At 56.5% G+C, this 13,991-nt stretch overlaps 1 protein-coding gene across 4 annotated transcripts in view; it reads right to left on the bottom strand.

The window, feature by feature from the left end:
- The window catches only part of COL4A2 (collagen type IV alpha 2 chain), a 177,084-nt gene that overhangs the window by 13,954 nt on the left and 149,139 nt on the right, over positions 1 to 13,991 (bottom strand). For 3 of the 4 annotated variants that reach the window (XM_082675327.1, XM_082675328.1, XM_082675329.1), the window contains 10 exons: positions 12,828 to 12,884; positions 11,032 to 11,139; positions 9,949 to 10,170; positions 7,995 to 8,156; positions 5,902 to 6,072; positions 5,027 to 5,170; positions 3,666 to 3,788; positions 3,260 to 3,441; positions 1,892 to 1,955; positions 1,624 to 1,698 (listed from right to left, as the gene is read on the bottom strand). In XM_082675327.1, the coding sequence (XP_082531453.1) occupies positions 1,624 to 1,698; positions 1,892 to 1,955; positions 3,260 to 3,441; positions 3,666 to 3,788; positions 5,027 to 5,170; positions 5,902 to 6,072; positions 7,995 to 8,156; positions 9,949 to 10,170; positions 11,032 to 11,139; positions 12,828 to 12,884 (1,308 nt within the window). The remainder of the gene's footprint in view (positions 1 to 1,623; positions 1,699 to 1,891; positions 1,956 to 3,259; positions 3,442 to 3,665; positions 3,789 to 5,026; positions 5,171 to 5,901; positions 6,073 to 7,994; positions 8,157 to 9,948; positions 10,171 to 11,031; positions 11,140 to 12,827; positions 12,885 to 13,991) is intronic. The other variant, XM_082675330.1, reaches the window with a different exon arrangement.

The raw sequence follows: 13,991 nt of genomic DNA on the forward strand, positions 1-13,991 counted from the left end.
TTAAGCGGCAACAGACCCCTCACCTGAGCCCTTATCTGAGTGGTTTCTAACGGGCGCTGTGCCGGGGAATCCGGGGGGTTAGTCAAGACATGAGATGTCTGAGCCTCTCAGGTCTGGGTCAGGCCCGGAATCTGCCTTTTAGACGAGCCCCTCAGGTGCTTCCCTGCTCATTGGTGGACTTAGAGAAGCGCGGCCTTCCCGTCAGTGACACTGTTCTGTGCCACAGGTTTTGGTGTTTCTGGGACGCTGGAAGATTCTGGAAACTTCAGACCACCCCGATTCTACACAGTCACTTTCGCCAGTGTCTCCTGAAATCTCTGAGGCTCTTCTCAGAACAGCTACTGTCGACGTGCTCGTGGTCTTGAAGAAAACCACCTAAGACGTTCTGCTTGTTTTCTATGGATTACGTTAGTGTTTTAAAATCTGCTCCAAACCCCTGTTTACCTATTTCTTCCATAAACGGTCTCCACCACCTCCACCTGGACCCAGAGTCCAGTGCAGCCTGACTCTCATCCTCCGAGGAGGGACCAGGCCAGAGCCCCCAGTCCCCGGGGCCCTCCCACTGGCAGGCCACCTGCCCGGGGCCCCTGGGCCCCTCCCGCCCACGCTGCAGGGGCAAGCGCTGTGGCCGAGCCCACTTCTTACACTGCACTTGTCTTCGGGCGAACGGAACACCCCCGAGGATGCTGACAACTGACACCGCCCCTCTGCGCCTAGGATACAGTCCCCTGGGGACGGACACAGTGGGAGGCTCCACTTCCTGGGCTTCAGTTTAACTAAAAGCTAAACGTTCAAGGGGGAGCAACCATATTTCCTGGGCTGGGGCAGCCTTGTATCTGGGAATAAAGCCGTCGGGAGACCAAACTGTAGATCTACAGGGAGCCCAGAGGAGTTCATAGGTGAGGTTACCTGTTCCTAAGTGACGGCCCTCCACTCTCAAGCTAGACCGAATGCCCCTTTCCATTCTAGCTCTTTCTCTCAGTAAAGCTCAGCACCCTCCCTGTTGGCCGAACACACGGACAGACTCTTTCCCCCAACCCGAGCCATCCCTAGGCAGACCTGTGGGGTCTCCCAAGCTAAAATCCCAGGAAGGAGGCATCTATTCCAAGTCCCATGGGATATGACACAAGCAGGAATTTTGACCTTGAACTTCAGTGATGCTCAGAGAAGGGGGCGTGAGCTGCCATGCCACGTGACACCCCCTGACGTACACAGGCCTGGGGGGCCGCCCCTTGTCTTACACAGTAGAGAGGTCTGACTTCCACTCCCCTTTCACAGTTTGCAAGGGCTCTGGTCACTGTGTCACTTGCTTCGCGCCCTAGGATGTGTCCCAACAGAACAGGCACGTGTGGTACATTTTAGAGGCTGCAGCTCCTCCCACCCACTGAATGTTGATTCTCTCCATCTTCCCTCTCAGGGAGAGAAAGGTTTCCTGACGTCGTCTTCAGGCTCAATTTAATTACAAATTCCAGTCTTCCTTACACGTCGGGCTTAAGGGCCTCAAACCATCCCTACATCGTGACCGTGGGCTCACTAAGTAATGCTACGGTCGGCAAGCATGAGTGACGACAGACCAGGGGGCAAGGCTGCGGAAGATGAAGGGGTGGAGAATCGCTCGGGTACCTGGTGCTCCAGCAGTGCCTCCTTCCCCCTTCAGGCCTGGACTTCCTGGAAGGTCTATAGTGTTTCCAATATCACCTGTTAGGTGCAAAAAAGATGGCTGAAGTCAGGTCTTCCTGTGGTTAGTTTAGCAACTTCTATGACGCTACCTTCCTAATAAGAATAATTTGCTTCAAAGTAACTAACAGCACCCACAGGCCTGACGTCCCCACACTGCCCGGGATGCCCTGGATCGGGGATGCCCTGTTTTCACCTTCCCACCAACACTCACCAAAGTCACCGATGGGGCCGATCTCGCCGTGAAGGCCTACTCTCCCCGGAGCTCCCTTGTCGCCCTGGAGCAAAGCCAAACATGAAACCATCTTACATGGCCGTTCGTGAAGTTTGTAATTTTTTTATAAAAACTTTTTGTTTTATATTGGAGTATAGCCAATGAACAATGCTGTGACAGGGGTTTCCCCGGTGGCGCAGTGGTTAAGAATGCAGGGGACACAGGTTCGATCCCTGGTCTCGGAAGATCCCGCATGCCACAGAGCAACTAAGCCCATGCGCCACAACTACTGAGCCCGCGTGCTACAACTACTGAGCCCACGTGCCACAACTACTGAGCCTGTGCGCCTAGAGCCCGTGCTCCTCAACAAGAGAAGCCACCGCAATGAAAAGCCCACGCACTGCAATGAAGAGTAGCCCCTGCTCACCGCAACTAGAGAAAGCCCGCGTGCAGCAACGAAGACCCAACGCAGCCAAAAATAAACAAACAAATAAATAAATTTATTAAAAAACCCTGATGCTGTGACAGATTCAGGTGCACAGCGAAGTGACTCAGCCATACGTGTACATGTATCCTTTCTCCCCCAAACTCCCCTCCCATCCAGGCTGCCACATAACGTTGAGCAGAGTTCCCTGTGCTATACAGTAGGTCCTTGCTGGTTATCCATTTTAAATATAGCAGTGTGGACATGTCAATCCCAAACTCCCTGACTATCCCTCCCCCCAACCCCTCCCCCCGGGAACCATAAGTCCGTTCTCTAAGTCTGTGAGTCTGCTTCTGTTTTGTAAGTAAGTTCATCATTTCTTTTTAGATTCTGCATATAATGGATATCATAGGATATTTCTCTTTCTCTGTCTGACTTGGTGAAGTTTGCAATTTTGAAGGGTCAGCGTATCCAGCTGTTCTGCTAAAACCAACTCTCAAGGTTTGCGATGTCATCATTTTGTAAAAAAGTCCTGCAGTTTTTCAGTGCGGAAGCTGGTTCGCACACCTGTTCTTATTAAACTGTAAAGCAGTAATGACGGCAGTTTCATTGAAATAAATAACATCAATGACACAGACCATGGTCGTGACAGTGGTAGTAATAATCATGGCTGACTATGCCCTACCCTCTGCCAGGCTTACCCGGGCAAACATGTTGGGTACCATCTCAAGAGCCCGTTCAAGCCTCATGGCAGCCTGTGAGGTGGGTACTGTTACTGCCCATTAGAGAGACGAGGACGTTGAGGCACAGAGAGGTTCAGTGACTTGCCCAGGGTCGTTCAGCCCGTAAGTGGCAGAACTGAGTCTTGTCCCCCAGGGACCGTGGACCGCAGTGCTCGGCCAGCAGGCCACGGGGAGAGGAACTCACAGAAGATGCCCACTTACCCTACTGCCTGTGAAGCCCGGAAACCCTGAGATTCCGGGGGAGCCGGGCACGCCGGGGAATCCTGGTGACCCGGGCACGCCGGGGAATCCGGTATCTCCTTTGACTCCTTTGACGTAGCCTGGTTTCCCCGGCAGCCCAGGGACTCCTGACAGCCCGGGGATCCCTGGCATTCCGGGAAGGCCTGCAGGGAGACTGAGTGTGAAGTTCTGGGGGGACCCTGCTCCACCCCCCCGGGCCCCCGAGGACCACCCGCCAGCCCCTGGCGCGGACGTCAGGGTGTCAGGAGGGCTGTAGCACAGGAGGTGGCCTGGGCGCTGGGGCGTCTCTGCCACTCTCGCACCTGCGAGGGGCTGGGGTAGGCAGGGGACCCCAGGCCACCGGCTCTGAGGTCAGGCGGGGCCTCACCTTTCAAGCCCAGGTATCCTTTGAGTCCCATGGGGCCTTCATCTCCTTTCTCTCCTTTGATGTCTTTCATTCCCGGCAGGATGATGGGAGGTGGTCCGGGGGGGCCGGGGTCCCCTCGGCTGCCTAGAAGGAAACAGAATGCAGTCATTCCCTTGACCTGTGGGTGCTACAGCTCCCCCAAGGCTGCGAGCTGGGAGCCCAGGTGATGGGAACACCCGTCTTCCTCCACCCTTCTCTCCTTGAGGGAGGGGGGCACAGAATGCCTTGGCCGGAGGGACCACTACTGACTTCAGAACATGTTCATCACCCCAAAGAACCTGTGCCCATCAGCGGTCACCCCCTCTGTGCCCCCTTCCCCAGCAATAGGAACCCCTAACCCACTTTCTGTCTCTGCAGACAGGTCTGTTCTGGACATTTCATACACACGGAAGCAGACAGCATGGGGCACAGTGTTTTCAAGTTTCATCCGTGTCGTAGCATGTGTCAGAGCCTAATTCCTTTTCACTGCTGCCTAGTACTCCTTTACGTGGCTATGCCCCATCTTGTTTATCCGTGATGGATACCTGCGTTGTTTCTATTCGGGGCTATAATGAACCATGCTGCTACGAAATCTGTGTATGAGTTTCTGTGTGGATGTCAGTTTTCAGTTCTCCTGGGCGCACACCCAGGAGTGGATTTTCCGGGTCATTCTGTGCTTTTCTTTCTAAGAAACCGCTGACATTTTCCACCCTGGCTGTACCACTGGATGTTCCCTCCAGCAGGGTCTGAGGGTTCCCATGTCTTTACATCCCCATCAACGTTCGTTATTACTAATTCAGTTGTTTTAGAGACCATGGCGATACTTTGAGAACAAGGGTGTCTGAACAAATGTCATGAAAAAATGTGGGTCGTTGGGAACACCCTTCCTGAATCTCCCACCTGGGGTCTTGGGTTGCCCACCCAGGCCAGGGCTTGGACCAGGCTCGCTTCTGGGGGTCACCGTCTCTTTGCACGGGGTGTAGCCGTCTACCTGGACTACCGTGTCCCTCTGTTGCCAAAGGTGCTCTGTCCTTCAGACTTCACCTTCCGCTTCTCCCCTGGCCTCACTTCCTCGTGTGCACCATGGAATACTCATGGTGGGATAGGTTTCTTAGGATGTTTTTGGTTCTTAATGCTGCGTCATTTCCGTTCTCAAGTTCCCTTCGGTTAGCGTCACTCCCTCCTTATACACGGCCAGCGTACTGAAGCAAGGAGGAAGCCCTCCAGTTCCTGAGTTGGCTTCTCTTTTAATAGTGTCTAGTGTTTGGGTTGCCGGAACATTGTTCTAGGCAGTGTCAGGCCGCCGTGAAAGTGAGTCTCAACCTGGCCGAGAGGTGACGTACCTTTCACACCGGGCTCACCAGCCAGGCCCTTCAGCCCGGGGACTCCAACAAATCCAGTCTCTCCTTTGTTTCCCGGAAGCCCGGATCTCCCCTTGAGCCCGAGCAAGCCTTGGAAGCCGTCCATCCCGGGAGAACCCTTAACTCCTGCAGAGGGAATGAGAAAAGCGCGGGGTTGGGCGTGGCTCATTGCCACGGTGACAGCCCCACTTGCGCCGTGTGTGAGGAGATGCTAAGATTCTTAACGTCGGTAGGATTTTCGGGACAGCACTTGCTAAGGGACTGGTCTGCTGCCTGAGGGGCAGAGTCAGCCCGTCTGCCACCGGGGACAAGACGTAAGGCCAATGCAGGCGGACAGACAGGGGGAAACTGGAAGTCGCGGGGTCCGTGGTCTTTCCACCAGTTGGAAAGGGGCCCTGGGACTTGGTGTGATGTTGACACTGCACCCAGCGTGGAAACCTGGCAAAGGGCCCTGGAGAAGGCAGCACGGTGTCTCCAGCTGCAGTCAAGGGCCAGAGAGCCCCACCTCGGGGGGACCAGGCTCCCCCGCGAGCAGGGAACCCTACGCTGGGGACCAAGCACTTCCCTTTGCTTCGGTTTCCGTTCACCACCCGGCCTCCGGATCTGAATCCCGACTCCCGGGGGCCTGTCCACAGACCAGCCCCCTGGCAGAGAGCAAGTCCCGCTCTTCAGACAGTCCCTCTCTCGTGGGAAGTTAATAAACTGGCATTTGGGGGCACAGCGGTCACAGCCAGCCTGGGCAGCATCGCCTGGTCCCCAGGGCCCGACGCAGCCTGGGGCTGCGAGGCTGCGCCCTCCCGCAGAGCTGTCCCACCCGCGCCCCACAGGTTAGGTCCCTGGTCGTGTTCTGCAGTCACCTTTGGGGCCCGGGGCACCAGGCATCCCGGCCACTCCTTTGAATCCAGGGCTTCCGGGATGACCTCTCTCACCCTGCCAGCCAGGGTCACCTCTATCCCCGGAGACGCCCTTCATGCCCACGGGGCCAGGGACGCCTGTGTCACCTGGCTCCCCTCTGTCTCCAGGCAGACCTGTCAGGAAGGGGAAGGAAGAATAAAACAAGATGAACAAACTGCACAGAGAAAACACCCCTACGATACTTCTGAGACATCGATAACAATAACTTCTGGTAAGAAAAACGTCTTGGAAGGACAATGGGAAAGTGTAGCCACAGAGGGGCGTCTGAAGGTGTGACTCGAGCGTGCAGCACGCCGCAGGCTGGCCTTTCTAAAGAGGTTCTTCTCTGGCAGCCGGCGGCCAGCCCGCGGGACACGAGTCACATGAGACTTTCTCCGCTCGGGCGCAAAGCCACGGAGCTGGAACGGCTGGAGTTACTCGTGGCTGGCGGCCCTCCTGACACCGCTGGGGTTAGGTTCTAGGGGAGGTCCTGCGACACCTGCCGTCCTCATCTCGTTAGGGTGTCAGCAGCTGCCGGCCTGCCCTTCCCCAGCCTCCCCGACAAAGCTCAGCCCTTCTGTTAAAACCCCCCAACGGCTCCCTCACCCTTAGCTGGCATTCAACGCCTTCTGAACGCCGGCCCCATGTCCCTGTCTAGGCTCCCACCCCCTCCTCAGATGCTGCGCTCTCCCCCGGCCGGTCTCCTGGGGCTGTCCCTCCTAGGAAGGGCCCGTCCTCCACGCCCGGCCCCTCCCGTCCCCTCCTCCCAAGGCTGTTCTAGCCCACCAGCTCCCCTGCGGTCTCAAACGCGGGGCCCCGCGGTCTGGTCACCCTGCTGCTCGCCCCGGCCAAACGCAAGCTTTCCCGTGGGTAATTCCATCCCCTCCTAAACCGTGGGCTCCATCAGGGAGGGCTCTGGCATGGATTCTGTACACACCATGCTGTGCTCCACGCCTGAGAACAGGCAAGGCCTTGCGAACACTGGTACAGATGGCCCAAACCCGCTGCCCAGGGTGCCCGTTACGGTGAAACCAGTGGGCGGCACAGTGTCACTCCCCCTGAGTGGAGCCCCCAGGTTCTGGACGCGGTCGAGGCCACTCCTGGGGGACGCATCTGGCTTATGTCTGACCTGTGTGGGGCACGGCAGTGCCTTGTGTGGACCGGCTACGGTCCTGGACAGAGCCGTCACCTGATTATGGCAAACGACAGACTAGGGTCACCCTGGACGTTGCCTCATGGATGTCTGGGCCCCTCCCAGCCGCTCTGTGATGCGCTCGGTCCCCCTGCAAGGGCTCCACTGAGCAAACGTCTACAGTTTCGTGTCTGTGCTTTCCTGCTCCCGCCCACCTCGCCCCATGGTTTTCCTGAAGGAGGGTTTTTCCTTTCTTCTCCAAATTTTTCACATTCAGGAAACAAATCACGTTGCCTCTTCAAAGCAGAGCAGATTTTGAACTTTTGCAGTGGGAAGTCTGTTTTCCTAATGAAATCTTACCTAGAACCCTAATATACACAACAGGTACAAAGGAAGGGCAGCCTTCTCAGGCTGTTTGATGAAATACATGTCCTGAACCTGTCTGGGGCTGAACTGTGTCCCTGCAGAATGCAAATGTTGACATCCTAACCCCAGTACCTTGGAACGTGACTGTGTCTAAAGCTGGGCCTTTAAAGAGGTGATTGAAGTTAGTTAAATGAGGTCATGAGAGTCGGTCCCACCCCAGTGTGACAGTTGTCCTTATCAAAAGAGAGACTAGGATGCAGACACGCACAGAGGGGTGACCCTGTGAGGACACAGGGAGAAGACGGCTGTCTACACGCCAAGGAGAGAGGCCTCAGGAGAAACCAGCCCTATGGACACCCTGATCTTGGACTTCCAGCCTCCAGACCGTGAGAGAATAAATTCCTGTCTTTTAAGCCATGCCATGTGCGGTACTTTCCGAACCCCTGCAGCTCTTGAGAGGGGGGTTCCTTGGAGCACAGCTGAGAATTCCCCAAGGGGTCAGTGCTGGTTCCGGTGTCAGTGAGGCCCCGACTCCTTGATGGGAGGGTGGATCCTTACCTCCAAAACCTGGGGTGCCCGGCGGCCCCAAGGGCCCTTCCCGGCCAGGAGCTCCAGGGTAGCCATGCTGTCCTGGTGGCCCGGGCAGTCCCGGCTGGCCCGAAGGTCCTGGGAAGCCCTGCTGACCCTTCGGGCCCGGCATTCCCGGCATCCCCTGGCTTCCTGCAGGAATGGAGACAAGAGCCGTGAGGTCAACCCCATGCAGTTCATTGCAAACGACATCTGTCTCCTCAGACCTGTTCTATAAAAACAGGTTTTCCAGGTGGTAGGAAGTCTGTATAAATGACAAGATCTAAGTAACTCATGCTCTCACCCCGAGACAGTTACTAACATCTTGTTATATGTCCTGCTGGCCTCTTTTCTGTTCCCGTAACTATACCTAGAAGCAGATATTTGCACAACTGACACCTCGTTTTAAGTGCAGTTTTAATCTAGGGTTTTTCACTTGACATTATATTTTGAGCATTTCGCCACGTTAAAATACTCTTGGGGCTTCCCTGGTGGTGCAGTGGTTAAGGATCCGCCTGCCAATGCAGGGGATACGGGTTCGAGCCCTGGTCCGGGAAGATCCCACATGCCGTGGAGCAACTCAGGCCGTGCGCCACAACTACTGAGCCTGCGAGCCACAACTCCTGAAGCCCACATGCCTAGAGCCCGTGCTCCACAACAAGAGAAGCCACCGCAATGAGAAGCCCGCGCACCGCAATGAAGAGTAGCCCCCGCTCGCCGCAACTAGAGAAAGCCCGCGCGCAGCAACGAAGACCCAACGCAGCCAAAAATAAAAATAAATGAATAAATAAAATTTATATAAAAAAATAAAATGCCCTTTACAAGCACGTTAAATGGCTATGTAAGTAACATCCAGGTCTGCCCACTGCTCCTGACAGGGGCGGCCGAATAGACATGGATACAGTTTCCCGAAACTGATGCTTTGGAAGTCAGAGCTTTTGCCAGACACAATGTTCTCCCAAAGGGCAGGTCATCAAGGTGACGCTGAACATGGGAAAGCCGCGCAGGCTCGGAAGTTCCTCTGCTGCCGTTTGGTGTCGTTATGCTCAGACTCTTTGAAGTCTGTGGGAAACAGCTACACTTCAAACATCTACCACAAGCAGCCTTCTGTAAAAGAGCTAGGGCAGTTTCTACAGTCGGATCGCAGGAGAGACTGGCGGGCACGTGCTCCTGAGGGTGGGGCGTCCAGCTGCCCGTCGATAACTGGGCTTATCCCTCAGTGTCTCACGTGAAGGACGCCTACTGGTTTGACGGCTGGTGTTGGGGAGTGTCACCTCTTGCACCACACAGGGAGCCCCTGTCTGCCTGGGCTTGGGCGCTGGGCTGATGACAGCACAGTCAATACATAACAGCTGATGCTTCTCTGACGGGGACCCCAAATGGCCTGGTGGTCACCCCACCCATTCCAGCAACACAATCGCATTAAAGCCAGGCATTCTGGGTTCTCAGGGCCCGTTCTGCATGAACTGGGTACGCAAAGCCTTGGATGCCTTGTTCACTCACCAGACAAGAGGCATCTTCCCGCTTTGCTAAACATGCTTCGATGACGTTGTGAACGTTACATTTTTTTAAACCCATCAGTTTTACACCCACAGATTGAGCTGCGTTCCAGTTCATCTCTGTCTCCCTCCCAACCCCTCACCGGGCATGGCCAGCTCCTGTCTTCTTCGCAGAACCGCACACATTCTGCTGAAAGCAGCAGGGAGGACCCCAAGCTGCGCCCTACCCAACTTAGGAAGAGAGCACGTCGGCTAATCTGTACTCGCAGAAGAGCTAAGATGGCCTGTACACAGCATGACGACCCTGTTCTGAAACCTTCTAAAGAAACGTTGGAACTAAGGGGGAGGAGAAGCGGCAGGACTCACAGCGTCCTGCATGCAGCACTGGGCTTCTCACCCAACCCCAGCAGAGATTTCTGACCCTGCCCCCCTGCCCCGTGACTTACCCCGGAATCCAGGAGGGCCTCTCTCTCCGGGGGGGCCCTTCAGCCCAGAGCGTCCAGGCAGTCCGGTGTCTCCCCGGGGCCCGGGCTGGGCCCCCAAGACTTCTCCAGGGAGGCCCCTGTCTCCCGGAGGCCCGACTGGCCCCGGCAGGCCGGAGGGACCCGGGAGTCCGTCCAGGCCAGGGCGGCCTACTGCACCTTTGACTCCTCGAGGCCCCACGAAGCCTGAAAGGAAACACAGGGCGTCCCTATAACGAGAGGTCTGCATCATGACATCTAAGCGAGGTACCAGAAAGAGAACACGTGGCCGGGATCCTGCAGGAGGATGTTTGGCTTGTGTGGACTTAGTGAAACCGTCTATGGTTTTGTTTAGATGATACGATTCCCCAGTGCCTGGGCCTCTGCACACCAAGTAACACAGCCATGCTCCCGCACACCGTCTGAGCCGTGACCACAAAGGGACACCTGTGTTTGGGGCCACTGAGTCGTGGGCTGGGGCACACGGACACCCACGCAGGTACTCCCAACTTCTGCTCACAATTCATTACCAGAAACATGTTCATTTCCCTCCATGTACAGCTCAAACGTTTAAGCTCTTTTAGCCACTAAGTGGCTTCCATGATGCTTTGCTGTGGCAACTGTCGAGGAAATGGTTCGAACTGCTGACTCAGACAAGCTGCGAGCTGCAGAGTGGGCAGGCAACGCCGCGAGCAGCCAAACACAGGTGCTCTCTGCGTCGTATCTGGTGAGCGATCCGCAGATCGGGCACTGGTGCCGAGGGCTCAGAAGAGGATGACCTTATGTGCCCTTAGAAGGGTTCATACCCACTAGAGAGAAATCTCTCTGTGCACCTATCTCTTTTTTCCTGCAAGATCTGTAAGTTTCTTCTGCAAAATTGCAGCACAACTTCAGTGAGGAAAATGGCAACATTTTTTAATTTCCCAAGGACAAGAGCAAAAGTCGTCATCAAGCATTTGTCGAAACAGTTTCTAAATGTTAAAAGATGGTCGAGGCGGGGCAGCCTGATGGTACACACAGTCCTTCCCTGAATCTACGTGGCCAAGCGGGAGTCCCACCCTGACTCACCTGGGGGTCCTGGGAATCCCTCTGGACCTGGATCTCCCGGGAGACCCTTGAGCCCTTGTGCTCCGTCAGTTCCCGATAATCCCGGAAGCCCTCTGAGGCCTTTGGCACCTAAACAACCCAAAGAAACCACGACACAGGTCAGAGCCGCATAAGCCGACCCCAGCAGGAGACGAACAGGAGAGGGTCAAGGCCGGCACCCGACTTAACGTGGCCTCTTAGGAAACGGGGAAGTGACGAGGCTGGGGGATGTCAGCCCTGAAACAGCACCTCTGACAGCTGGCAACCGAGTGTCAGTCTACATGGGCACCTGTCAGTCTACGCCAGAAACAACGAACCTCGGCTCTCATCACGACCTCGTGATCTCATTAACCTGATGATCTCACTAACTTCATGTTGTCAAAACACGTCGAAAGTCCTCTCCCCTCACACGCGATGCATGTACATTCCGGGCTCTGCTCCCCCAGCACCTGCTGAAAACTGTCCCACTGCAGTCTGAGCCCCTCCCCCTAAGAGTCGCCACCACTTCGGGGACAGCAGCGTCCGTGCCTGTGCTGGGATCCACGATGGACAGACCCCTCCGTGGCTCGGGCAGGGAGGGTCACGAAATGCCACGTGGATAATGCGCTCGCTCTCGGAAGACAATACAGGGCCCTTAGCTCTGCTTCTTGGCGCAGATGACACTTGTGCCTTTTGCCTCACTGTCCCCAGATCCCGTCACCCCTGTGCACCTGGACGACACTCTCAAGATCCGGGGTGCCTACGGTCAGCCAACGCGCGTTTCCAGTTTGGGGGCTGCCTTGCACTGCAGTACTTTACAGTTTACACAGGACCCCAGCTCCAGGGTTACGTGTGCAGTATTCAGGGCACCATCTGCAAACTAGGAAGTGTCTGGAACACCTGCACTGTTCTCATCCAGGCGAGGAGCCTACGTTCCAGAAGGAACAGGTGAGATGCCCAAAGCCCACAGCTGACGAGCGGTGGACCTAGACTCGCACACGGGCTTCTGGCGTCCATGCCGGATCATCTGAGTGACCCCTCCGTGGGGGGTGGAGGCGTCTTCTCCGCCCCGTCCCAGTCAGAGGAGGGGCGAATCGGAAGGCAGACCCCCCGGGCCGAGCTCTGCCCAGCGGTGCAGCCTGAGAGCTCGTCATCCTAGGCTGACTGACACGGCGTCGGCAGCTGTGGTCACTCAGCCCGTCTGTCATCTCTGAAAGGCCGCCCCACGGAGGGGGAGCCTGGATGGCCCCAGACCGGGCTCTGTGACCCAGAACCCTTCCTGAGTCCACATGGATCCTCAGCTGGGTGATGGGCTGTGGCAGCAAAGCCCAGCTCCCAGATCCTACAGACACATTCCTAGCCCTGAGGGTCTGCCTTCCTCTCAGTCAAAACCCGAAAGAAACACTCCTCTCCCGCATGATCCTCTTCTACACCCTGGGACACACGGGGATACAAGGAACGCACAGAGCTGAGCCTCCTCTCTGGGCTTGGGGCGCTGCCATCTCTGCCAGGCTCGGGTGCCTGTCTGTGTCGCAGCTGAGGCTGACTTCCACGTGGCAGGAAGCCTCTCTCTTACCCTAGGGTTCACTAGGCGTCAATCACCGCTCACTTTCCTACACTGATGCGCGGAAGTCGGCTTCTTACAGAAGCTGCCAGTGTGCGGTACGGTACCAAGAATCCTGTGATGTCCAGGCGGGGGCGGGGAGGGAAACGCGGGGTCGGGGGCAGAGGAAGATAGCCGGAGAGGGGAAAGGAAGACACGGACGCACGGAAGAAGGCTGGAAGCGCTCTCCCATTACCTGGGGGGCCGGGGGGGCCCGGCTGGCCCGGCGATCCCTTAGGCCCTCCAACACAACCTGGGAAGAGAGGACAGGGGAGCTGTAGCCACGGTCCACACCCATCGTCACAGCTCTGGACGTGGCTAAGGTCGAGAGCACCGGCCATGAAAACCGGCTGCCTTTTTACCATCAGAGTAATTTAATGATTCCATTAATCTTGATGCTGATGTAACTGTAATTTCATTTGATAATGAAATCAGAATATTAATATAGGAGGCACATAAGTCCAGTCGGATGAAAACAGGTGCCGTGCTGGCAGTGGAGGGCAATACCTCACACAGCCGAGTTCATCCAGGTGGCCTCAACGCGCCCCCCCACCCCGACCCCCGACCCCAAGGCAATTCCCACCGGGGAGGGAGGAAGCTTTCAGTTTCAAAAGCAATGCTGTGACTTCTCCTTTGGGACTTCCATTACTTTCAGAATTAGCAGAGGCAACTCGTTTCGCTGTGAGTCATGCAAAACGAAAGCCGGTGGCAGCCACCTCTGGCTGGTGACGCCGCGCGGGGTATTCTGTCGGACAGAGCACGCTTGCAGGCACAGCAGTCCTCCGAGATGCCCTTTGTGTGTCTGCCTGTGATACGGCAGGGCTCCTATCTTGGCTCGACTTAGCGGCCAAAGAGGGGCTGTGGTCCCCTCTGCCACACGAGGGGTCCGAGGTGCAAAGGCGGACAGCCGAGGCCATGAAAAGGACGGACCCCGGCCGTCTTCAGGGGGCCTGGGCTCTAGCTGGCAGAGCCTCACCCCCAGGGGCCTTCCCGCACCTTCGAGACTGGCCAGCTCTCTGGAAGCTCTGGGGTTGCCGTTCCTGCTCTGCACCCTCACCCTGAGCTCCTGATCTATCCCCACACCTCGTGCGGGGGACCCACGGGTCCTGATGCTGCTTCTCCAAGCCCTGGCCTTCATCCCAAACGCCTTACTCCAGACTCAACTGCCACTGGTGAGCTGCCACCGTCCAGATGTTCTGCCGGCACCTTTGACTCCAAAAAAACTCATCCTCTCTGCTCTGCTCTTCAAATCCTGCCCGAGGCCTGGCACCCATCCCCTTGTGTCCTGGACTCATCCCTCTGCCTGGCTTCCCACCTCGGTTTCTAGGCCCCCCTGGCTGGAGACTTGGCCTGTCCGATG

Source organism: Grampus griseus (genome assembly GCF_964374135.1).
Source record: "Grampus griseus genome assembly, chromosome: 18".
NCBI classification, from domain to species: domain Eukaryota; kingdom Metazoa; phylum Chordata; class Mammalia; order Artiodactyla; family Delphinidae; genus Grampus; species Grampus griseus.